General features: G+C 41.5%; 2 protein-coding genes across 3 annotated transcripts in view; both read left to right on the top strand.

Moving 5' to 3' along the window:
- pias1b (protein inhibitor of activated STAT, 1b) overlaps positions 1 to 15,043 on the top strand; it is a 29,157-nt gene extending 14,114 nt beyond the window's left edge. For both annotated transcript variants that reach the window (XM_017691830.2, XM_017691838.2), the window contains exons 2-14: positions 786 to 1,233; positions 4,421 to 4,505; positions 4,802 to 4,849; positions 5,202 to 5,292; positions 6,364 to 6,498; positions 6,639 to 6,744; positions 8,615 to 8,688; positions 9,240 to 9,400; positions 9,808 to 9,938; positions 10,119 to 10,305; positions 11,153 to 11,292; positions 11,460 to 11,500; positions 12,247 to 15,043. In XM_017691830.2, the coding sequence (XP_017547319.2) occupies positions 786 to 1,233; positions 4,421 to 4,505; positions 4,802 to 4,849; positions 5,202 to 5,292; positions 6,364 to 6,498; positions 6,639 to 6,744; positions 8,615 to 8,688; positions 9,240 to 9,400; positions 9,808 to 9,938; positions 10,119 to 10,305; positions 11,153 to 11,292; positions 11,460 to 11,500; positions 12,247 to 12,564 (1,965 nt within the window). In that variant the 3' untranslated portion in view covers positions 12,565 to 15,043. The remainder of the gene's footprint in view (positions 1 to 785; positions 1,234 to 4,420; positions 4,506 to 4,801; positions 4,850 to 5,201; positions 5,293 to 6,363; positions 6,499 to 6,638; positions 6,745 to 8,614; positions 8,689 to 9,239; positions 9,401 to 9,807; positions 9,939 to 10,118; positions 10,306 to 11,152; positions 11,293 to 11,459; positions 11,501 to 12,246) is intronic.
- Positions 15,044 to 22,055: 7,012 nt separating this feature from the next.
- rxfp3.3a3 (relaxin family peptide receptor 3.3a3) lies at positions 22,056 to 23,554 on the top strand. The gene has a single exon (XM_017710570.2). It carries the CDS (start codon positions 22,129 to 22,131, stop codon positions 23,149 to 23,151), a length of 1,023 nt encoding a protein of 340 aa, XP_017566059.1. The 5' UTR covers positions 22,056 to 22,128; the 3' UTR covers positions 23,152 to 23,554.
- The last annotated feature ends 3,018 nt before the right edge of the window (positions 23,555 to 26,572 follow it).

Here is a 26,572-nt window from a genome sequence, read left to right as displayed (position 1 = left end):
AGTTAGCTTAACTTATTGCAGTGGCATTTTTAATCACCAGATTAAAGAAAATGTTAATTTATTGATTTCTTACAAACCGTAGGAGCGGGCTAATATTCCTATGCATAAAATTATTTCTCATTATACCACATATTACCATTTTTATTATACCACATTTGTTGAAAGGTGACTGTTGAGCTGTGTATAAAAGCTCAGAAAACACGTGTAGGGTCAGTGGTGCTTTTGGATAGTACATAAATGTTCCTGTCACCATCGCTGAAAAGAAATGCAAGTTTCTCTGCAATGAACCATATCGCACCATAACACCCTGGATGACTTTGATTTAATTATGTGAAGTGTTTAAAAATCTGTGGAATTCACCTTTAAGTTTCAGCTCGCACATAGTCTGTTTGATCTTGCGTTCACTTCATTGTAAGGAAATGCTGTTGTTGGTGTTGTTGTTGTTGTAACAATAGTTGTAGGAGGGGGAGAAGGAGTATCGTCATCATTAGTATTAGTATTAGTATTTTTAGAATTAAGTGGAAAAGAAGTCATAAAGCAAAAAATATTGCATTTAACTATTACTGTGATTTATTTTGCTTACACTTACCCAAACAGGAGGATCGTGAAATGATATCAATCTTACGGTTCTTGTTAATGGCTCATTTATGGATTTAGGACATCTTAAATGATACATCACATAAATAATTCCGTCTGAATTAGTGTTTTGTCATGCATTTTTTTCTTTGAGCAATGGCATCGGCTCAGAATAATTTCTTTTTCTGTCTCTTTTATGGGCCAAACAGCAAATGGTGATGAGCCTGCGTGTCTCGGAGCTACAAGTACTCCTGGGATACGCAGGGCGTAACAAGCATGGGAGAAAGCACGAACTCTTGACCAAAGCACTCCACTTGTTGAAGGCTGGCTGCAGCCCTGCCGTGCAGATGAAGATCAAGGAGCTCTACCGCCGCCGCTTCCCCACAAAGATGGTGTCTCCGACAGACCTCTCCCTCCCGGGGGTCCACTCCACGACTGGCGGAGGTCATGGAGGCTTGGCTGCCAGCCTCACCCCGCTTGGGTTCGACAGCCACAGCACTCCTTCGCCTCTGCTACCTGTCTCTCTTCTGGGCCCTAAGCATGAGCTGGGCCTCCCACACCTACCTTCTGCCCTGCACCCTGTTCACCCAGATGTCAAGCTTCAGAGGCTGCCTTTCTATGACGTCCTGGATGAGTTGATCAAGCCCACCAGCCTGGGTGAGTGGTGTTCTGTCTGTTGGCCCAGATCCCTCTCCTCACTCAGTGACATTTACATCAAGGTGCTCTTCAAGTGATATATGGCTTATCAGATTGGACCAGGTCAGTGAGGCTATATATAGCCAGGGTGCTAAATATACAGGGGTAATAAGAATGAACAGGATATACTGTGTCCTCTCGTACACAAAGTGCTCTTTTTGGCAGAGCTGGGCAAAAACACCAGCAAAATGTGTCTTGTTACAAAGAATTCACAGAATACTAATGACAAAAAATGTGGTTATTTAAATTGCATTACGGTTTTGAGTTGATTAAAGCTGCCACTGTCTTCACCTCTACCTACAGAATACAGCATATTTTCAGCTTTGAAAGCGTGTTGCTTATTAATCGTGTGACAAAGGTTACGTCACATTGCATGCAGAGTTGTAGGCTGAACATTATTGCCAGGTAATATGACTGTTTATCGTCATTATTTAAAATAATTACATCACAGTATGTGTTTCTAGGCGAGTAGGAAGGCCAACCTCAATCATATCTATTTTACTCTTGAAAATCATTTTTTCCTGGAGAATATTATTACAGATTTGGTTCCTACGTTGCTGTAAACTGGCTGTGTGAATGTATAAAGCTGCAGTTAACTTGGTTTGTTGTCAAAGCTTTGAGGATTCATTTCTGTTAGCACATTAGCTTCCATGCACTAATCTTGGCTTAGCTTGCACTGCACTAGCTTCGTGACCTACAGCTTTGGCAATGACTGAAAATAAAAATAAGATGCAGAACTACAGACGTAGTCACATACCCTTCCTTTTCTATTGCCTGTTTCAACAGGTTCTGAGCTTCTGAAACAAACACTGAAGAGAGGAGTGTGTTTGTTTTTGCTGTTGAGCTGAAATATGTGCATATATATATATATATATATATATATATATATATATATATATATATATATATATATATGCGTGTGTGTGTATATATGTATATGTGTGTGTGTGTGTGTGTGTGTGTGTATATGTATGTGTGTGTGTGTATAAAAGTTGTTCTCCAAAATTGCTGATCATGCCTTTTAAATGTGGCATCCAGCCATCTGATGTAAATTAAAGATTCCCAAAATTAAAATATCTTGTATTGTGCAGGATAAAACATAAATAAAGTACAGTATGGCCTAGCATATTGGAACAAGTGCCTTAAAACAAGTTTCCTTAGTAGGGCGGAAGAGAAAAAACACTTTTTAGGAGGCGAGTGAACTTATGAACTTCTCAAGGCTGAACGGCCAAAATGGAAAAACACCAGCAGTCGTGCTAGGGGGTGCTAGGGGGTGCTAGGGGGTGCTAGGGGGTGCTAGGGGGTGCCTGGTACACTGTCTTTTTAAAAAAATGATACAGACCGGACTTGGAGATAATGGTTCCATATGGTTCCATAATTGGATATAATGATTCCATAAGTTAGACGAATGGGTGGAAGAAAATCATCAATTTGGACATAATGGTGATGTAATGAGATTAGGAGATAACAAAAAGGGGTGGGGTGACACCACCGCATCTTTACTGAGGGTATAAATTATGTGTACAAGCCCTGTATCTGTGCGAGTTGTCCGAAAGCCTTTGGGAAGCATTCTCCACGCTCAAGAACAATAAATGACCTACACTTCTGAAATCCGGAGAGTCTTCTCGCATTTTTTAGTTCGTCTGATTCTTTTATTTTCCTTTAACAAACCGTTAAATTGGTCTTATTTTACCAACCATAGATGATACCTAGGCTTAGTAGTCGAACAAGTGTCAAGCGACGACACATCCCTACCCTCGATCGGTTGGCTGTAGGCCGATCGTGCTGAAAGGCGGCTGGTGATTTTGGTGTTTTTCAAATGTAGCACTACTGCTTTTCCAATTTATCCGAAGGAAAAATATATATTGTGACATTGTGCCTCATAAAACGTCTTGAAGAATTGTAATATTAGTTTTTCCGTATCGCCCACCTCTACCTGACGTGACTGTAAGCGCCACAAGCCTTCTAATACTGGAACTGAACGCAAGCATCGCATGCTCAAATCCTCATCAATCCTCAAAGATCATTTAAAGCAAGATTTTAAAACCCAAAATGTACTTGTGTTATAATCACTTACGAATGTTCAGCTGTCAGATCTTCAGTTTTTCTCTGCGTAAGAAACTGTGTCTGATCATGCTATGTTTCTGAAAAGCTTCACCAATACGGAGATAGTTAGGCATTTTTTGCTCATAAAGCCCACATATCTTCTCGGCAGATGGTCAGTCCTGCTTCTATCAACCATCTGTTAAGGAACTCTCAAAAAGTGGTGTAACCTCTTAGGGCATTTGTAACCGTATAGAGCGAGAAGGCTCTTAATATGCAAAGAGGTATATTAAGCTCTCGTGAGTGAACATTAAATTCGTCCTGTTTTAGATTTAAAAAAGAAAAAAGATTCATTGGAAGTCGTCATCTCTGTCTTTTGGGTCAACAGTAGCGTGAACACTCTTCTCTCTAGGGTGTGATAGTCTTTCCTGGGCTGCATGGCACATCCTGAGTGATAAGCTGTGAGGTGATGAGCCTTTCGTTACGATAGCAGCTAGAGCAGCTCTTATCTCTCCCTCACTCCTGAAGCCCTTCCTTACTTTAAGGAGATTGGATTGCGTAACCCAGGGTTATTTTTGGACCTGTTGTAAGGTTCAACTATGAACATGAGTGCATAAACATTCACAGTGGTATTCTAGAGAGGAAGAGCAGCAAATCGGTGCTTGTTCTTCTGATCGTAGAGGGAAAAGTCTGTTGATTTAGAAGCATTTGTTGATCGTTCTGATGGGATTAGTGTTCAGTGTTCAGCAACATTTGTCAATTAAAGTTCTGTTCTGTATTAAATCCATGATGCTTTAAATATTCTGCTTCCCCAGCATAAACCAGTAGCCACATTTACTGATTACAGTCACAGTCCATGTTGTTTTGTTTCATTGTTTGTGGTTTTAAATGGTTTGAAACAAGATGTTTGAAGAAGTTGTGCCTGACAAAATTACTTCCCCACATGGACTGTGCAGCATTCTGGCAACATTTACAGCATGCAGTGCCCTCTTACACGTCCACAACTGCTTAGATTTATCTCTGTCCTCTTTTATCTCTGGTTGCCAACCAACAGTTCAGTTCTCATGGTTTATCTTCCTGTGTCCCCTGCTCTATTGTTTTTCAGCCTCAGACAACAATCAGAGGTTTCAGGAAACATGCTTTGCATTTGCATTGACACCTCAGCAAGTCCAGCAGATCAGCAGCTCCATGTAAGTGCAAAGGAGGAATCGTTGGTTAGCATAATTTATTACCACGATCAAAGTTATTGATAAAGAACAGATATGCAGGGATAACCTGTTTCAAATAGCTGCATCATATCAACTAGAAAACTCCTTCATTTAAACCAAGTGCTGACAGTCTGGCGTTGTTGGCTTCAACCTGCTTGGTAGTAGTTGTTACTGTTGGAGGTGGTGTCCCAAACATGCCCAAGCTGTCCTTCAGAATGCTTGGTATGCTTCTTGTCACTCTCATCTCTTTTCCCCTCCCCCCCTGTCTGTTTTCACAGGGACATCTCTGGGACCAAATGTGACTTCTCAGTACAAGTTCAGCTAAGGTATGAAGAAGGAACTGTTCATCCACAGTGGAGCAACAGAATAGAGCCTCAGATAGCAGCGTTTATTGATGACAGTCAGAAAGACTGAATTAAGGTTATGAAAAGTGTATCATAATTCATGTAGAAGAATAATCTGAGTTTGGAAAAACCTTCTTTTTTAAAACATTACTTGTGTAAAGTCTATGCGGACATGAGGATTTGCACATCATAACAGTTCTTAAATGTTTAGGTTCTTTTAGCATTCCAGTGCCTTTTCTGTTTGGGTTTCTGTGGGCCAGAAAGAATGTTTCCCACACATTCCTTTGGTGGTCTCACGTCACCCACAGGTTCTACCTGCCTCTTTTTCGTTAAGGTTTTGCCTATCAGAGACGAGTTGTCCTCAGGAAGACCATTTCCCACCCAACCTCTGTGTGAAAGTGAATGGGAAGCCCTGTAACCTCCCCGTGAGTTTAAACTTGTAAAAATTGTGAATCTGAAGGAAAAAAACAAACTTTATATTCCATTTAGATCTCTTTACTACATTTTAAGTTGTATGTTTAATCAAAGGCTCCTCACCAAAATAGAAGAAAGCTTTTATATTGATCTAAACCATTAAGTCAATTTCATACTCTGCTAGATATAATAAATACAAAATATGTTCTTGAAGCAGTGGTCAGTTTAAAACATGCCACTTGTGAGTTTAATTGAGAAGAAGTCCCATACAGTGTGTGCATGTATATAGCATTTATACAACCACAGGCCACTTCAATAAGTACACCTTGTATCTATACTCATTCATTTACCATATAGTTAGCCCCCTTTTACCCTGTTCTTCAGTGGTCAGGACCCCCACAGGACCATCCACAGAGCACGCTTTATTTGGGAGGTGGATTCTCAGCACTGCCGTGACACTGGCATGGTGGTGGTGTGTTTTTGTGTTGCACTGCTATGAGTGGATCAGACACAGCAGTGCTGCTAGGGTTTCTACATACCTCAGGTTCACTGCTGGACTGAAAATAGTCCACCAATCAAAAATATTCAGCCAGTGGCATCCTGTGGTCAGCATTCTGTGTCCACTCATGAAGTACCAGAGGAGGACCGATACAAAGTGTACAGCAACAGATGAGCTACTGTTTCTGACTTTACATCTACAAGGTTTACCAACAAGGGAGGTTCCAGCAAATTCCAGCACTACTGCCGTTTCTGATCCACTCACAGCAGCACAACACATAGTAACACACCACCACCAGGTAAGTGTCACTGCAGTGCTGAGAATGATCCACTACCTAAGTAATATCTGCTCTGTGATGGTCCTGTGGAGCTCCTGACCATTGTAGGACAGGGTGAAAGGGAGCTAACAAAGTATGAGGTGAAATAGACGAACTGCAGTGTGTAATTATGGAACTACAAGCTGCTCATATATGATGAGTGGAGACGATAAAACGACCAATGAGAATAGATATAAGGAGGTGGTCAGTTAATGAAGCAGCTGGTCAGTGTATAACTTCATTTCTTTGGTGATCCGCTGTCCTCAGGGCTATCTTCCTCCGACTAAAAATGGAGTGGAGCCAAAGCGACCAAGCAGACCCATCAACATTACCTCCCTAGTTCGGTTGTCCACAACAGTCCCCAACACTATTGTGGTATCTTGGACATCAGAAATCGGAAGGGTAAGGAATGAGACACCGCTGGTATAAGAGCTGGACAATGGCACATTTCCCTGGCACATTTTCCAGCAGAGGAATTTCAGTAGCTTGGCTTGTTGCGCTGAACTGATATCAATGAGCCTTGTGTTTTATCCTTTGTTTAGAGTTATTCCATGGCTGTGTACCTTGTCCGACAGCAGTCTTCTTCAGTATTGCTACAGAGACTTCGGTCAAAAGGAATCAGGAACCCAGACCACTCCAGAGCACTCAGTGAGTTCAGTCTTCTATCTTTTGAATACAGACAGTCAAACGTATCATATTGGCGTGTGGTAATTTGATGTGTCCTCATTCTGGAGTTACTATCACCAAATATCTAGCTTTTTTTACAGCAGGGAGGGGCTGATACACCTAATACACTTTTAGTGCTTGTTGCCAAGCATCAAATGCAACTAAATCCTCAGTGCTTTGCCCAATCCCTACCAAGCCTAACGTGCAGAGACAGACTTCTTACTAGACAAATAACTGCACTCATGTTGGTCTGATCCTCTCCAAATTTGAATTGACACCTGTCAACTTGGGGCAGTGTGGCCTGTCTATTACCTTTTCACAACATCTCAAACACCTAAACTGTCATGCTGCTTTTACACTGGAGCAAAGCAACACACTTACAGTGCCACCTGTTGGCCAAATATGTAAAGTATTGTCATATAATACTTTTGCCATATTGCACACACCTACGATAAAACGCAGGACAGCGTTTTCTAGCCAGTCACCCTTCCAACAGTGGTGGATCCCTCTCATCTGTTTTGGGTTACTTTTTTGCGTGCCGTCAGTCACATGGAAAATATTGTTCTTTCTTTTGACGAGGAAGCTAATCATACTACATAGCTGTCCACAAAACATTTATTACTCCACCTTGCATTAACATGGTGACCACGGTGGTGTTGTTTTTACCATTTAAAAATGTTTACATATATTGATTTTTGTCCTTTGAAAAATAAAATGCTCAGTTTGGCTTTTAACATGGCTTCTTTTGCCATAAACATGCTTTCGCATGCACCTGCACATGGATTAATCATAGTGTCTAAACCTGGCTTAACAGAGAAAGTTGTTAACTACCTATGTAAAAGGAGCGAATCACAGTTGAATTTGTAAGCCAGGCGTAAACTGTGAATTTTAAGCTTTATTTGCTCTACGACTCCACGACTAAACTTAAGGATCTGGCCAAATTTGAACTTCATTGCCCGTCCAACGCAGTGCAATTAGAGGGGATTAGTGATGCCCGATTAACAGGCCAAACAAATTTGTCATTTGGAAGTGAATGGATTTCTGATATTTCCGAAGTGTTGGTTGCTTGTCTTACAGTTTTAGCAGTATCGCAAACCAGTTTCTCAAAGTTGCATGCAAAGCACACACACGGTCACACTGACTGGCCCTACACAGGTCAACACATGAAGGCTAACAAAACGGAGGCAAAAATGTTGTCGTTTGCGGTAACAAAATCTGTTAACTCTGCTCCATTTCACTGACTGGAATTCGGGTAATAGTGATATCTCCGTTTTTTTTTTTTTTTTACACATGGTACTCTGGCGTGCAGCATGTATTGAATGAAATATCTTGGAAATTGTCTATAGACAGCTGTCTGTAAGGTTCCACCTACATCACTGTATCAGGTTAAGCGTTTTATACAGAGTAAACATATAAATCATAAGCTTTGTTCATACACAAAGGCCAATTCAAACATAATATTTGAAAGAACAATATTTCTGAAATTGCATAGTCAGTGCCTGGCTTAAGATTTTGAAAAGCTGAAACTTAAGTCAGGAATCCAGTGTAAGTTGATTGTGCTTCGGGGGACAGGCCCCAGATCTGGTATGCATGCATCACACAGTCTTGTTTCTCATTATATCATAAGATGTGCACTCTATTCACTCGTTCATGCTCTGCCTCAGCGTACGTAAACAGAAAATTCTCTGTAAAAGTCCAGTGTTTGTGTTCAGTGCAGATATCAGTTCAGTGCAGGCTCACATATGTGAGCCCTCTCGAGTTTTAGTGAGTGCCTCCTTGATGAAGCCGGGTTTGTGGAGCCCTTTAATTGCTGTTTGGCTGTACTTATTTAACTTGATTTTTATTTTAACAGTTAAAGAGAAGTTGGCGGCTGACCCAGACAGCGAAATCGCTACCACTAGCCTGAGAGTCTCCCTGCTCTGTCCGGTATGCAGTTTTTGCTCTGTCTGTCTGTCTGTCTGTCTGTCTGTCTGTCTGTCTGTCTGTCTGTCTGTCTGTCTGTCTGTCTGTCTGTCTGTCTGTCTGTCTGTCTGTCTGTCTGTCTGTCTGTCTGTCTGTCTGTCTGTCTGTCTGTCTGTCTAGTTATATATAAGATACACACACACACACGATTCTGTCAAGTGGGCTCATGTCAGTCCTAATAATAATATATAATGTAATACAAGTGCTTTTGAACACATAACAAAATATAATCTAATCACCTGTTTAGGATTGTGTTCACTGTTGGCTGAGATCATGAGTTTTCCTGTGCCTCCTGAGCTACCATAACCTCATTTCCTCCTCATACGCTCTCTGCCCCTCTCAGTGCCTCAGGCTGAAACAGTCCAGCACAGTGTTTAAATGGCTCATATTTATCTAGTTGTGTAGCCTCTCTTACAGTATAGACCATGTGTTAAACATGGCTAAATGGAAATGATGATGATGATGCTGGCACACTGTGATTCTCTTGTGTATGACTGTGTTGATGTAATTGGCAGCTGGGGAAGATGCGGTTGATGATTCCCTGCCGAGCGCTGACCTGCTCGCACCTGCAGTGCTTCGATGCTACGCTCTACATCCAAATGAACGAGAAGAAACCCACCTGGGTGTGTCCAGTCTGTGACAAGAAGGCCCCATACGAGCACCTCATCATCGACGGGTCAGTGCCACATCACCCCCACCCCTGTTACTGGGAAGCAGTTCTCTTTCCGATGCCAAGCCTTTTTAGATCCCTTGAGTGTTCTTGGTTTAAACATGTCACTACATATCATCTGGAGGAAGACTTTTCACGTAGAAACTAAGCCAAAGCCTAGTCACATGTAATTATTGGACATTCTTGGCTTTTGACTTAAATTTCCTGGCTGAGAAAACTTTACTTCATGAAATACAACCTTACCTGTCTTAATATTTGGCTTTTGTGTAATATTACAGAAACACACAGTTGGTGTTCACTTCATTTGTTGCCTTAGTTAATGTCTTGTCTTCAAATTGTCTTTTTACGTCTGCAAACAGAGTTAGTAAGTGAAGAAGAACAATGTGGAGATCCTGTTTCTTTTTTGGGTGCAGGTTGTTTATGGAGATACTGAACAGCTGTGTAGACTGTGATGAGATCCAGTTTAAGGAGGATGGCAGCTGGGCTCCTATGAGATCCAAGAAGGTGGTGCAGGAGGTGTCTGCCTCCTCTAATGGCCTGGAGGGTAAACACAACAACTGCTCATTTTCCTGCCCTCTGATAGCTGCTGTGTTGGGTTGTTGTTGTAGTGCATACAAGCATCCTAAACCTATTACAATTTATCTGAGCTCCGGTGGTCAATAGGTCTATAGCATGCTTTGGCTCATTCCTAGTCCAGTATTTCTTTTTGTTTGCTTGGTTTCAGGTTCGTGTCGAGCAGTTGTGTCTGACCACAGAAACAGTTCGTCCAATAGCAGCAGTAGTAACAGTAAAAAAGTGGAAGTGATTGACCTGACTCTGGACAGCTCCTCAGAAGATGATAATGATGAAGAGCCTCCACCTAAACGAGCCTGTCCATCTCTATCACCAACTTCACCCCCTGTCAGCAAAGGGTCAGTCAATAACAGTGCAGATTCACTGGCAATGATGACTGGCAAAGTCTTCAAGAAGCCTGAAATTATTAGTATTTTTTTTTTTTTACATTTTTTAAACATTTTTACAGTTTTAGTTTTCATTTTTCCGCTTTTTCTACAAGAGAATGACTTCAATTTGGAGCCGGAGCCAGTTGCAAAAGCTGTACATTACTTCTAACGTTGTGCTAGCTGTAATGTGTTTCCTTAGATTAGATTTATCCAGTTATGCTAAACCAATATGGGTTGCACCACACAAAGTAGTTTTTATATTGAGCCAAGTTGTTGCTGAATATTTACACCTACCCATGAATAAGATCGACGTGTTAGAGACATCAGTGGAACAGATAGGATAGAAACACTAAATGCTTTGTGCTTTAATTGTACTTAAAGCTAAATCAGTTCCCTGGTTTTAGCTCATATCTACATAGCTATAGATCAGTTTAGTGAGACTGAAACATCTAAACTGATTTTTTTTTTTAAACTGACTGTTGTTCAAGGAAGATATTCAGTTTTATTCAGTTTAACTTGTACACATCGTTCTCTCCTACACTGGACTTTCTTTTAATGGAATGCCGAAATCAGCGCAAGCTTCTTTTATGTTTCCCTGGTTGCGGTTCTGAACGGGTTGTCATGGTAAAGCAACATATGCATTAGTTAATTGTTACTAGCTAAGATTTAAGGATTTGTGATGCAACCAAACGTAGTACAAGGCCCATTTAAAACTAACTAGTGTTAACTAAGGATTTTACACTCCAGTTAAAAGATTCAAACTTGCATAAAACTGCTCCAGTTGTTTATTTTTCATTAAGATTTTGTTTGCTTGCAGGGTGTTGAATCTTCATCATCAGGCATCCCCAGTGACGCGAGCTCCCAGCATGCCAGCGGTGGAAACAAACTACATCCCCCCTCCCCCTCCTCTCATTCAGGACTACCGCCACTATTACCACACAACCAGCGACCTGTCAGGTATGTGCTAAACTGCCTGTAAGGCAGAGGCTGTTATGTTTTCTGCAAGACCTATAGCTGCTTGCTGATTTCAGACATTGCTATTTTGATTTAAAAATCAAAAAAGCAGTGTGATCTTTTTTTGTATTTTTGTGATCTCTTACTGTTCTTTTATTTTTGTTCCACAGATCTGAATTTCTTTTCATTTCTACAAGGGGAAAATCATCCGGTAAGCTCTTAATCGTTTTAGTAAGCAGGGAGCACTGCGTGTAAATTAAGGAGAACTTGTACTTAACCTAGACTACTAACTAACTTATACAGCATATATTAGAATATAAATAGACACCAAAAAGTTTGAACTACAAGCCACTAACCAAACTAAAAAAAAAAAAAAACCCTGTTTGGTTTTCTACAGGTCTGATAAATTGTTATAGACTATAAATTGCTTTCTGTTAAAATAATGAAATGGCTAAAGCTCACTGTGTGAAGTAGTAATGAAGGCTGCCATTGCCATAGCTGTGTTGTCTTTCTTGATTTAATAACTGATGTGGTCACAGTATAATCTTTTAAGCCTGTATTCATGTTTGCGAAGAAAGTCATTCTGTGCGTAACAAGCGTGACAACAGGTGGAGAAAAGCCAGACACCATATCAGAGCTGATTCAGAACATGGACTGTTACACATAAATAATAATAATAAAAAAAACACCAACAGAAAACAGATAGCAAGACCAATATAATTGCTTTTGAGCCTTTTGAGGGCATTTAAATTGTTTAGCTTGATTAACAATTGAAATAGATGAACACTGCGTTTTCCTTGCTTTCGCATGGAAAGCTAAGCATTAAAAGGAAAGTGTAGGGTGTGTGAAGGATCCGCGTCATACTCCGTTTCTGCTGTTCCTTATATGTTCTACTATATACGATCAGATCATTCCCACTAGTGATCAGTTCCCCTCTTTCTGTTCCTTCACCTCCAGCATTACAACATGGTGATGGCAGCTGCAGCCGCAGCGTCGGCCTCAGCGTCGGCTTCAGAAGACCACGAGCTCCTTCTGAACCGCTTCATGCCCTACAACTCTTCGCAGCTGTACCTGGAGCAGGCGGGCACACCTGTGAGCGGTTCGCTGGCACCAGTGAACGGCAGCGGGGGAAGCAGCAGTGGTAGCAGCAGCAGCCTGGTGTCCTCCAGCAGCCTGCGGGACACGCACCCCCACAGCAGCATGTCCCGCTCACGCTCAGACGCTGCCGCCTCCGTCATATACGGCTCCATCCCCGATGTCATCTCACTGGACTGACCACACGAGGGCGCCCCACCCAAAGACTAGCCCTTACCACCATCCATGGGAGACGAGAGAAATTTGGTGTGCTCCAAGAGGATTTAGATATGAATGGGGCAGGGAAAGCAGCTGGGGGGGGGGAGAACAAAGACTTTTGTACAAAGAAGAGAAGAAGAAGAAAAAATGCTGTACAGAGAAGAAATATCTATTTTCAGTTTTACTTTTGTACATAACCAACAGGACGCTGCCTGCCCAGCGAGTGACTTCAGTTGAGATTTTTTGTGTGGATACTGAAGATGTTTTTTCACTGCTCTGTGTGTCGTCCCTTGACTATCTTATTCTGTACCTTTTATACTCTTTTTTGGTATTTTGCTTCACCACAAACACTTTCAGTCCTAATCACGGAATCAGATTCATCTTGGTCAGTTTTTCCTCGTCTTATCGTAAGACTCTGGCCTCAGACATTGTTTTGGTCTTTTGAGGGGTCAGTATGTTATTTAATTAAACGTTCTTGTGCAGGTAATTTATGAAGCTTTTAACTTATGTAGTTTGTATGCTGTATAAAAAGCATTTCCTTATGCCATTACAGGATCTAGCCATGAGGCACGCTCGGAACGGAAGCGGCAATCACCTCTAATTCCAGCTTTGCATTTACTTCCTCCCAGCTCTCCTTTCTAATATTTCTAAAAGAAAATGAGTTTTGAGCAAATCATGCAGAAATCTCATTTTGAAATGATCTAATCTGTTGTGAGTCATTCATCAGTTGAGCAAAAATAAATAAATTAGAGACAAAATTGGAAGTGTTGAGTAGGGTATGATGTGTTTATGAAGTAAATGACTTGAGGAATTTTGTTTTATAACAGAAGAATGATGGAGGTGTTCCATTCTATCCACCTTCAGACCTTAAGGGACACTGAAATTAGATTGTATTTAGAGCCCTCCTTAAGGGCACATTGGCTTTATTTCAGGAGCCAAGCACTGAGTTTTATGTTGAAGGAGGATCTGCTTTTGGCTCAAGCTCTCTCGTATTAAACGTGCTGCCTGTGCTGATTATTAGCCTTCATTTCTTCTCAGACATCAGAACCACTTCCATTCAACTGTCCCAGTTACCACATTATCCTGAGCTGCGCTCATTTGCAGTGATCATATATTTCTGTCTGTCTATGTGGTCACCGTGTTCAGGGTGTATTCAACTTGAACACCCCCCATGGTCAGAAATGGAAACAAATGCATAAACAAAGAAATCCGAACCTTGTCTTGGCTGCCTGGAAGTGGTTAAAGCGGGCATTGTATTCAGCATAGGTCTCCTGATGTCTCTTCCAATGGTTTGGATTAACAGTTGGCATATTCTCATAGTCCTCGGGGCTGTGGTGATCATCTCTCTGAGTTTCTTTAAAGGGATAGTTTAACATTTTGACGATGTATTTTTTTTCTTACTGATGAAGAGGAGTACTGTTATTTTCCCTCCTCCCTCTCATTCTACATACAGTCCGAATGGGCTGTTTATCATGATGGAATATCTACAGAATCTTAATACTGAAACAGGAGATCCCTGTTCTGATGCAACATTTACATATTCAACAGATATATGTAAATTATTTGAGAAATATTGATATTTGAGATATTAAGGGCCTGTGAATCATGACGCTTTACGATGATTAGTGACGATTAACTGCAATATAAATAATTGAAAAACAATTTAATTGTATGCAACTATTAAAGTACATGCCTAAAATGGCTTAATTGGCAGGTAGTTGTTGATAATAACTCAAGCTCAACCAAATATGACTCACTGCTGCCCTCTAAAGCGATAAGTCAGAACTTACAAATTCTGTCTATTCTTGCATTTTTTAATTTTATTTTATTGCCACAGCCAAGTAGATGAAAAGGTCATTTACGTTCTGATGTTACACTTAAAATGTGACAGTAAAAGCTTACGATTATGTAATAATTGTGACGGGCCTGCCACCGCCTCCGTGAATTTTCACCGGCAGGACTGAAGCTGTTATAAGGGAGTTGTGTAGCTGTTCCTGTAGATTCCTACATCCTACAGCATAACAGACAGTAAAGCCGTGGAATTTGTGCACGTAGAAGGAAAACCTCGACTGCCAAAATGTTTAACTATCCTTTTAAGTTCTATTAATTGTTTTTGCAGGTGAGCTCACAGCTGCCTCATCTTTGCTGCCCCCCCCACCCCTTTTGTATAAAACCGAATTTATTTATTTTAATCTATATATTTTTACTATTTGTTTGACAATTATGCTTTACTGTCATGTCATTGAACATTTATTTCCTTATTAATTATTTAAAGAGCTCTTGTCACTTGCATTGCATTGTAACAAGTATCTTTTTATTTGTCCTCGTGTCTCTCGTTCTCTCATATTGATCTTTGTGCTGTACCAGATGGTTGAGGCATTAATTCCATCTCCTGAATCTATCATGCTGTGTCAGATTTGACTTTTTTTGTTGCAATTAAACACTTAAACAGTGAATGCCAGCTGAGTGTGGATATACTCTGGCTCTATTGTGACGTATACCTGGTAAAAGACCCTTCATATAGTTAGACAGACTGCAGATCCATTACTCACTGTCACTGTGGTCCAGACACTGGCCCTTCCTAAGGCATATACAGAGCATATATACACGCTGAGCCTGACTGAAATCATCACACGCATGCACTGAGGGACCATGAACTGATCTCAACCACCTCCAAGATGAGATTACACTGAATTTAAGCCATGACGATGAATTTGCTTCAGCTTGGGGCCCTAGGGTTTATTTATTTTGGCCAAGCACACAGTCACATACTGCGAGCTCTTTCTTTTACAGTATACGTTAAATGGCCCCTCAGTTAACACTCATCTTGCACCATTTTCAAATTCGAAGTAAAATCATACCACTAGACAAGGGAGTCGGCCCATTTTAGCCGTACCAGTACGACTGGCAAGCATGAGTTCTCTCTGCCTTAAATTCTTGTATTATTTTATGGTACATTACGAGAGAAATCATAATGTATATCAAGCCACTATTGGTTTGTACAAAATATCAAATAAATTATTTATTATTTACTTTGGAATACATTGTTTACCTAATGAATGTTACTTGTTTATGTAGAGAGCGGTTTAGCTGTAATAAAACAAATACAACTATTAACCCTTTCTGTCTTTTATTATCGATATTTTGGTCTCACTTTTCTTGACTTGGTTGCTGGTGCAGTGAGTTTCAGACTTACATGCTGGTTTAGAAGAGACTGTAGAAAAACTTTAATTTGCAGAGTGTAAAAATCTTATTTATGATATCAAAAGTAAACTGCACATTTTAAAATGCATTTCTCTAAAGCCCCGGAAATTTCAAGACCTGCTAAAATACCAACACAACCATCCTATGATTGGCTCTTTCTTTAAAATAGCAAACAAACATATTTCAGTTCTCGTTATTGCTCTTTGCAAGCTTCAGTTATGAAATGACCTCCATTGTTATAATCATTTCCAATTGGACTTTAACTAGAAAAGTTAAAACAATATTCCCGCATGTACAGTTGTCTAATGGTCTGCCTGCTCATAGTCGCTCAACTGTGGTTCTTCTGACCCCACCCTTGAAGTCATGACGGCAGATGGATGTAGATGCCACACTCAAACAGTGTCATGAGGTTCCCTGTGAGTGAAACCTGGCGTGGTGAGCCCTGAGACATAGGACCCATGGTCTGGAAGTTTATCAAAAGACTGCAAATAAAGAGCCACTGCAATCCTAGATCCTGAATGAGTGTTTCCAGAATGAGCGGAAAGGAAGGGAAGGAATTAAAAAGCTCAGGAGTTAAGCAGTTCCAGCAGGAAGAGCCACTCAGTGATTAGAGTCTGTGCTGATAAAGAGTTCCATGGAAGCAATGGTGTATTTGTCCTAAATCATCTGGACCAGTTCCAAATGCAGTCAACACACTGGAGGGAGCTGCTACCTTAATAATGAGCAGTGGTGGACAGTAACTGAGGTCCTGAGTAAATGTAATTCGTTACTGTACTTAAGTAGTTTTGTCGTGTATCTGTACTGAAGTTTCTCCGTTACTGGGCGACTTTCTCCTTTCACTCCACTACATTTCAGAGTCTAATATCCGACTTTTTCCTCCTACATTTTGAGAAATCTGTTGTTCCTTTTGGTTTCTGTGTGTATTAAAACGTAACATGTCAAAACGAAAGAAGCGCAAAGCCAGAGCACCAATCAGGGCCCAGCGGTCACTTTGTTTAGAGCTGGTTTTGACCTGTTGGTCATACCGACCCAGTGCAGCACGCGGTTCAACGTCAGCGCAGCAGCGTAAAACTTTGGGAGAGTCTGTTCAACATAAATGATGAACTAACCTAACTTTGTGTAAATAGAGCACAATATAGAAATATGTACACATATGCAGTCGAGACTGACGCGGCTTTTTTCTGAATTTCTACAAACACCATTTCATTTTATAGTAAATGAGTTTGGGCTGGTTTGTGTTTATGAACAGACGCCTACAGATCAGCATAGTAAAGGAGCTCATCTGTGATCCTGAGTTTAAAGGCAGTTTTTATTCAACTTAAACTTGGAACTAAGTTGTAAATAAATCTGAAACTGAAACTTTGCTTGTGTGTAAAAAGTGATTTCAGAGCCACTCGGTTCTCCCTGATGGAAACTGTTTACCTTCAGTGTTTTGTGCTTCTGATCATTTTAATAGACGTCAGCGTCACTAATTAATGACCTTCTATTAAAAGACTGGTTTACCAAGAGAGACGCTGGAGGACTTTCACCTGAAATGAGTTCATGAAGCCAGTCTGGTTATAAAAATGATAACAGGACATCAGAGCCAGAATTACTCTTTTAGTACTTTTACTTTATACTTAAGTACATTTGAAGGGAAATACTTTAGTACTTTTACTCAAGTGGAGGTCTAAAGGGAGGAACTTCTACTTTTACTGGAGGAATATTTACCTTGGGTGTCTCGACTTTAACTCAAGTACATGGTTTGTGGACTTCGTTCCAGCTCTGATAATGAGTATATCACATGGTTACCAAGTGGGTGATTAAGAGTCAGTATGTGAGTCAGAACAAACCCATCAACCTTGTGCTCCCTTGACGAAAAACCAAAGTCATGATATCTACCCGTATCAGCCACAAAACCAGCAAGCCAGTGTTTCAAATTCCAGCTGTAAGTCGAGCTGAATGATTTCTAATCTGGGCCACTTCTGCTGGTGTCAAACTGCCGTGCAACATGACAGGCATGCAACATCATGACCACCTTCCTGCCGAAGGGGATCAAAATAATGCGCATCTAGAGATGCTCAACCCACACACTTGTCATAAATGTTTAAGTGTGGATGAGGAATGACGCTATAGAAACTGGGGTCAGTCTACAGGTACAGCACCAGTCATCCCTGCACTGATTTTCTGCACACCAGCCAAGCATCTTCAGAAAATAGGCATATGTGTATTTTGATCCAGTCCTTGCAGTCATGTTTGAATACGGCAAGAAAATTGATCAAAAATGGCTAATTGGTCAAATCTGGCATACGGTACATCTGTCTGTGCGGTTTACACTTAACAAAGAGCTGCTACTACTATGACACCAAATCCCTCCAAATGCAACAGACCTAGATCAATCAAATCTACGTGAAGAAGCAGTGAAAACGTCTCTCTTAGATGAACGTCATGGTCCTACATACAGTATATGATTCAAATACACAGATTACAGAACTGCTCAGTCTCTGTAGGTGCAATCAGAAAGAGTGTGATTTTGCCCTGCATGCATGATTAATAAGCTAGGTGACAGAATTTCATGGCCATCATGACAAACATATTTTCACAGTTATGCTTAAGAAATTGAGTATTATTTTAAATGAAAGCTGAAGCGATTCTCCCTCGTTTTCTTCTTACTTACTAACCTCCACCAGATCTGCTCATTCAGCCCTGTCGGTCTGCTTTAGCTTATGTCACTCCCTCTCTTCCTGTGTTTAGTAGAAGTGATACTTTTTTAATCCCACAAACGGGGAAATTCCACCTCCGCATTTAACCCACCCATGAAGTGAAACACCACATACACACTATAGTGAACACACACACTAGGGGGCAGTGAGCACACTTGTCCGGAGCGGTGGGCAGCCCTATCCACGGCGCCCGGGGAGCAGTTGGGGGTTAGGCGTCTTGCTCAAGGACACCTCAGTCATGGACTCCAGCCCACGACTACAAGGTATTATGGGGCAGTCGTGGGCTGGAGGTTAGGGATCTGGCCCTGTGACCAGAAGGTCGCCAGTTTGATCCCCAGGGCCGACAGTCCATGACTGAGGTGTCCTTGAGCAAGACACCTAACCCCCAACTGCTCCCTGGGCGCTGTGGATAGGGCTGCCCACCGCTCTGGGCAAGTGTGCTCACTGCCCCCTAGTGTGTGTTCACTAGTGTGTATGTGGTGTTTCACTTCACGGGTGGGTTAAATGCGGATGTGGAATTTCCCTGGTTGTGGGATCAAAAAAGTATCACTTATTTACTAATATATAATAACTTTTTCATGTTGAACTCAGATTCCCGAGTAGTCCATTTAAATATTTTTTGTTTGTGTTGATAAGTGGTTTTATGTGACTGGCCTTCAACAGAGCTGCTGCCTCTACATCTATTTCCTTCTTCAGGCTGAGGAATTGAAGGATATAAAATTGCATTACGATCAACACTAACAAAAGACGTTTTCACTGTCATTAACTTACTGTAAAAACCAGGGCAAGTACTGGCGTCACTGTTTCCAAATACCAAAGAGAAATATAAAAACATATAAGAACACAAAAAGATGCCAATAACTGGTTTGATATGGTCTGATATGATTGGCTTACAACTTGAGAGTTCTGATATGATTGGTCGAGCTGCTGCCTCCACTTCTTTCACCTTACGCTCGTAACTCACTTGTAGCACAGCAGAGATACCTCATTAGAGCAGCAGCAGCGCCTCGTCCAGGTGACGCCCTGCTATCACAGTATAGTGTGAACTTGGGGAGACGTGATGGCAAGGCTGAGGAACGAAGAATGAATGTGTTTCTGCACTAAACTAAACTCCTCAAGCTGTGGTGTCCAGCCGAACTCGCCTATTTCTCACAGTATAAAAAAAAACATCTCACAGCTTTTAACAAAACTTCGAAATAACAATGTAGAGATGTACATGTGCCAGTTTTTTTATTTATCTTCAAGTTCTTTAAAAATAAACTAAAATTAATAGATTGTATTATTATTATTCATTTACTGTAGGTTACGTCTGTGGCCCAATAAAGAGCTCTGCCTCTGATGCAGACCTTCCAGATTCTAGAGGATTTATTGTCCTAACTGTGGTTAATGATATGTTGAACTGCATGCTTTCTTTGAGCCTATTACCTACCTGTGTACAGTAACGATTATCTGTCTCTTCTGATTTAAGGGTTCCTTCGCGTTCTCCATGCATTGCGGGTGTCACTGTGGAACAGAGTAATGGTAGTGATTATTCACCTGCCTGGAGCTTATTGAATGTGACTTCCACAAATCGCTAAACTGTAACTAATAACTACTAATGTAGGCAAATAATGGATGAACATTATTTATCATTTAGAACTATAAGAGAACTTTTTTCTATACTTCTTTATACACAGACCGGCCACTTCATTAAGTACACCTCCATGTGTCTACACTCACTGTACTTTGTCGGTTCCACTTACCACTAGTTTCAACCATTAGTTCAACGTTCTCAGCACTGCAGGTTACACTGACATGGTGGTGGTGTGTTAGTGCATGTGTGTTAGTGTGTGTTGCGCTGGTACATGTGGATCAGACCAAGCAGTGCTTATTCCAGTAAAACATCAGTATTACTGCTAGACTGAGAACAGTCCAGTATAGTAACTGCCATGTAATCTGAATTCATTGTAATTAGAGTTGGATAATAAAGTGTTAGTACATTACAAGATTATGTTTTTTTAGGATTATGTTTTTGATTAGACTATTTCACGGTGGTGTGGTGGGTAGCGCTGTCGCCTCACAGCAATGAGGGCCTGGGTTCGATTCCCTGCCTGTGTGGAGTCTGCATGTTCTCCCCATGTCTGCGTGGGTTTCCTCCGGGTTCTCCAGTTTCCTCCCACAGTCCAAAGACATGCAGTCAGGCCAGTTGGACATGCTAAATTGCCCCTGGGTGTGAGTGACTGTCTGTCTGCCCTGCGATGGACTGGCGACCTGTCCAGGGTGTGTCCGGCCTTCCGCCCGAAGACTGCTGGGATAGGCTCCAGCATCCCCCCGCGACCCTGACGGAGAAGCAGCTTGGAAAATGGATGGATATTTCAGTCTATTAATTCCTAATACATTGAATGTGTCCATATACTGGATAACAAGTGTGTCATTATGACTCAGTCATAAAAGGTACCGCAATAATGTAGTTAGAAAGAATGAAGAGGAAAATGAGCTTTAAATTTCAAACAGACAAGACAGAGCAGTAAGTATTTGACTTGGAAGTCTGGAAACAGCTTTACTTTTAAAGAGGAATTGTTTGCACGCTGTCAATTAGAGTGGATTGATGTGAAACGCTCCGTTCTGGAGAATCTTCAGCTCAAATGAAGCCAGAATTGTGGTGATAGGAAGCAGACACGACTTTTCCATAAATCTCCCACAGTGACCTGTCACTGCGAGCTAAAACAGGCTGGCCCCTGGGAGGGGATACGTGTGTCATCTTATTCCTGCTTAATTATCGTCGCATCTAACATTAGAGATATTTTAATATATATTCTTCACATATTTATGGAAAGATGCAGATCGCACTGTGATGGTAGTAGGCAATTGCTCTTGATGCTGAATATGTATCAGAAAACATGACACTGTAAATCCTGTTAATAATATCACTTCTGTATTTTGACATATAAAGTAGTAGATATCATAACTTAATGGTACTTTGTTCACTTAGTTTTATGTTTATGGATTAAGAGAACCTTATTAATCCCACAAACGGGGAAATTTCACCTCCTCATTTAACCCGTCCGTGAAGTGAAACACCACATACACACTAGCGAGCACACACACACTAGGGGGCAGTGAGCACACTTGCCCGGAGCGGTGGGCAGCCCAATCCAGCAGTTGGGGGTTAGGTGTCTTGCTCAAGGACACCTCAGTCATGGATTGTTTCTAGCCATGTTTTTGTAATCAGTGCTTGGTTACACTTATTAAGTAATCTACCCAACCTGCTGAAAGAAATCATAGAAACTATTAAAGGTCTCTGACGGTTCCTTGTGGTGTCCAAGTGTTAGTGCTTTCCTAATATACCACAGTGTAAAGGACTCTAACGGTTTACAAGGTGTTCTGAACCTGAATCCAGGTGAATCTGACGGTGCTCTCTCATAGTAACCATCAAGCCAATTCTCTTTAGAAAGCAAAATCATCAAAGTTCTAATGCTAATGGTTCTAATGGTGCTTTTTTCAGCAGAGCAGCAGTGGCTGTCAGAGTGGTCTGGCCAATCCTGGATTTGGGTGGGCGGGCTGTGGTGAGGCGCTGGTGTTGGCACTAGTTCTCCTCGGCGCCTCAGTGCAGAGCTCACAGGTGAGGCAAGGCTGCTGGCGACTCTCCCATCCTGGACAGATGATGGCTGAGCAGAACAGCAGCGGGCAGTTTAACCGAACTTCACCGGACCTTGGCAGGTTTGGAAACCTCGAGGACATCGACGTGACTGCTGACAGAAGCCCTGTCCTTAGGATAACCATCTCCATCGTTTACTCTTTTGTGTGCGCCGTCGGTTTGGCCGGGAACCTGCTGGTGTTCTTCCTGATGAGGACGAAGCGCGGCAGAAGGCGCTCCAGCATTGACGTCTTCATCTTCAACTTGGCTCTGACCGACTGCCAGTTTGTGCTGACTTTGCCCTTCTGGGCGGTGGACACTGCCCTGGACTTCAGCTGGCCGTTCGGAGACGCCATGTGTAAGACTGTGCTGTCGGTGACGGTGATGAACATGTACGCGAGCGTCTTCTTCCTCACCGCCATGAGCGTCACGCGCTACTTCTCCATCGTCTCCTCCACCAAGACCCCCCAGCTCCGGTCTGTGGGCTCGGTCAGGTGGGCGTGCGCGCTACTGTGGTTCCTGGCCACAGTGGCCACGGCTCCCACTGCCATCTTTTCAGCGGTGACCAACGTGGCCGGAGAGGAACTTTGCCTGCTGAAGTTCCCCGCCGGACAGTACTGGCTCGCCTTTTATCACCTCCAGAAGATCCTGCTCGCTTTCGTGCTGCCCATGCTGGTCCTGTCCGTGTCTTACGGGCTGCTCCTGAGGTTCGTGAAGACGCGCAGCATGAACAACTGCAGGTCCAGGAGGAAGCTCCGAGTGACTAAGACGGTCACTCTCATGGTGCTGTCCTTCTTTCTGTGCTGGCTGCCGAACCAGGCCATCACCTTCTGGGGCGTTTTAGTCAAGTTCAACGTGATTTACTGGGACGAAGCGTTTTACACCGTCCACACTTACGTGTTCCCCGCCAGCGTCTGCTTAGCTCACACCAACAGCTGCCTGAACCCCTTCATTTACTGCCTCATGAGGAGGGAGTTCAGGGCGAAGCTGAAGAGCTCTCAGCCAGGAACCCTGAGAGGCGTCATGTCACCAAGCTCAGCCAGATAAGAGAGAGACTGTCTTTTACTTCGCTGTCTAGGTCAAAACCTGTGTTTATAAACCTTTTTCTTTGGTGTTTTCTGGCAAAGTATTAAAGTAAGTGCTTGTAAATGTTATTTTCCCTCGTCAGGCTGTCAAATCAAACACTATCCGAGCCACTTTCACCTTCAGGGACAGAGTAACGCGGTAGAACACAGAGATTATATCCACCATTAAGCTGAGATCAAGTTCATTTAAAAAACAGACGTTCAAATCTTTGTTTTAAGACGTTTCCATTTCATTTTCATCTAAAATCATTTCAGGAGTGGTCAGCTTGACAGGGTGTACGCTTTGCCTGCTGTTCTTCTTCTTCTTTCGGCTGCTCCCTCTTTAGGGGTCGCCACAGCGGATCATCTGCCTCCATCTCGCCCTATCCACTGCCTCCTCTACTTTCACACCAACCATCTCCATGTCCACCTTCATTACATCCATAAACCTTCTCTGAGGTCCACCTCTTCTCCTTCTACCCGGCAGCTCCATCTCCAACATTCTTTGCCCAATATATCCACTATTCCTCCTCAACACATGTCCAAACCATCTCAACCTGGCCTCTCTGGCTTTATCTCCAAACTGCTCCACCTTCACTGTCCCTCTGATCTGCTCATTTCTAATCTTGTTCAGCCTGGTCACTCCCAACGAAAAAACGCTTTGCCTGCTGTTAAAAAACCATATAGTTTTACGTACATTTCAAAGAATTCTTTATTCTAACAGTAATTTTGCTATCAGGGTTGAATGACCGAGGTTTACACATGCAGCCAAATCTATTTTTCAGAAAATAAGTTGAGAATAGGCTGATGACCTGTCTGATGGTCAATCTGCAGATGATGCAAATTCCTGTATATATCATAACAAATCGAATGTTCCACTGTTTTACAAGAGGGAGCAGGTTTGTCTAACAGGGTTGCTCGTAAAATGTGGGACGGCTTAATTAAATTATTCAATTTAAAACGAATTAAAACGACTTTTTTGTTAAATTAATATATAATGTTTTAAATGAATCAATGGGGTAAATCATGATTTTACCATTCACTTGCTTGAAATTAAGCCAAGCAACACTGAAGTGAGCTACTGGAAGATCTGAATGTTTTCATGGACGTTCACTGTGAGGTGGAACAGCCCAAAATCACCACCAAAGTCTTTTTCTGCTCATTTGAATGCTAATGTTAATCTTTTAAAAAGTAAAAGCACAGATTCCTTCACTTTTTACAGTAACAGGACAGAATTTGAACTCTATTCAAGCAAAGTGCACTGACCTTTGTCTTGTTGCACTGCGATGGTCATGTCTGTTGAAGAAATGGAAATTTTCATGTGGAACTCTAAAAAGTAAATAAATAAACTGGTCAAGTAACTTTTGCTGTCTCCATTCACCATTATTTTTCTTTCTGAACCAACAGAATATGTAGTATAAACTATTTGTACCTACACTACTGTGCAAATAAAAATATTAAGTATAATTTTCCAGGTTTAGGCACCTGAAAAAAAAGAGCATACACTTAAAAAGATGTTTGTCTGGGGAGGAAAGGTTTATTAGCAATAATACTGGAATATATACAAATAATATTAATATATACGCACATACACACACACACACACACACACACACATATATATATATATATATATATATATATATATATCTCACTGCTGTCAGAAGAAAACCTTGTATCTCCATTTTTGACATTTTTCAGTTTTTAATATAATTAGAAAATGCCTGTTGGTCTTTACATTGTGTGTAAATTTAATGATGAATGGACCAAAAGAAATGACCTAAAAGTGCTTGGAAACATGTCTGGTTCCATTGACTTCCATTAAAAGTAAAGTAGATTATTTCCTTCTCCTGTAAAGTTATTATTTTGGAGATACAAGGTTTTCTTCCATATATATATATATATTGTGTGCACAATTATTAGGCAAGTCTTATTTTTATTAATGACCAACTGCAGCGCTCTCGGTTAATCCAAAATGTTAATAAACCTCAAACATGAATGTTTAAGAAAAATGAAGTGAGGTTTTCATCTTTAATGCCTTTACTGGCGAGCCATGCAGAGGAGTCCTTGGATGCATGTGATGGAGCATCGTCCTGCATAAAAATCATCGTCTTTTTGAAAGATGCAGCTTCTTCCTGGACCACTACTTAAAGAAAGTGTCTTCTAAAAACTGGCAGTAGGCTTGGGAGTTGATTTTGAGCCCATCTTCAACCCGAAAAGGTCCAACCAGCTCATCTTTAATAATACCAGATGGATACGTCAGATGGTTTCCTAATGGGATTTAGCATCCTCTCTGTGTGGAGTTTGCATGTTCTCCACGTGTCTGTGTGGGGTTCCTCCAGGTTCTCCGGTTTCCTCCCACCGTCCAAAGACATGAAGTCAGGCCAATTGGACATGTTACATTGCCCCTGAGTGTGTGAGTGACTGTTTGTGTCTGTCTATCTGCCCTGCGATGGACTGGCGACCTGTCCTGGGTGTATGCGGTCATCCGCCCGATGACCGCTGGGATGGGCTCCGGCACCCGGATGACCCTGAGGGAGAAGTGGCTTAGACAGTGGATGGATGGATGGATTTAGCATAATTAGGGAGCACAAGTTTCCTGTAAGACACCTTTAGATCCCATTAGAAAACAAAACCTTCACATTTTAGTCCTAATGATTCTAATGGAGCTTTTCAGCATGAATGCTATAGCAGTTAAGCCAGGCTGGCTATGGTATGCCTACCATCAAGGTCCAGACCCTTTATTATCGTCTATTGGATGTATTGTTGGGTTCTCTGCTATTAAAAGACACACAGCTAACAGTTAACAGTAGAATTGTGTGTGGTGGGTGGGTGTATATGTATAGAGGCATATGTATAGATATGTAAACATGTGTATGTATGTAGCAGCAAATAGTAGAATTATGTCTGGGTGTATATATGTATATGTATATGTGAATATGTATATGTATGTATATCTGTATAATTGTTTTTTTCCCCTCCCTTTTTTTTTTTTTTTTTTTAACTTACTTATTTACAGTGCATCCGGAAAGTATTCACAGCGCTTCACTTTTTCCACATTTTGTTTTGTTACAGCCTTATTCCAAATTTAATTATATTAATCTTTTTCCTCAAAATTCTACACAAAATACCCCATTGTGACCATGTGAAAAAAGTTTTCTCGAGAGTTTTGAAAATGTATTAAAATTAAAAAACAAAGAAATCATATTTACATAAGTATTCACAGCCTTTGCCATGAAGCTCAAAATTGAGCTCAGGTGCATCCTGTTTCCACTGATCATCCTTGAGATGTTTCTACAGCTTAAATGGAGTCCACCTGTGGTTGATTGGACATGATTTGGAAAGGCACACACCTGTCTATATAAGGTCCCACAGTTGACTGCATGTCAGAGCGCAAACACCAA

The sequence above is a fragment of the Pygocentrus nattereri genome, chromosome 7 (assembly GCF_015220715.1).
Source record: "Pygocentrus nattereri isolate fPygNat1 chromosome 7, fPygNat1.pri, whole genome shotgun sequence".
Taxonomy (NCBI): domain Eukaryota; kingdom Metazoa; phylum Chordata; class Actinopteri; order Characiformes; family Serrasalmidae; genus Pygocentrus; species Pygocentrus nattereri.
This window is presented reverse-complemented; position numbering and strand designations above follow the sequence as displayed.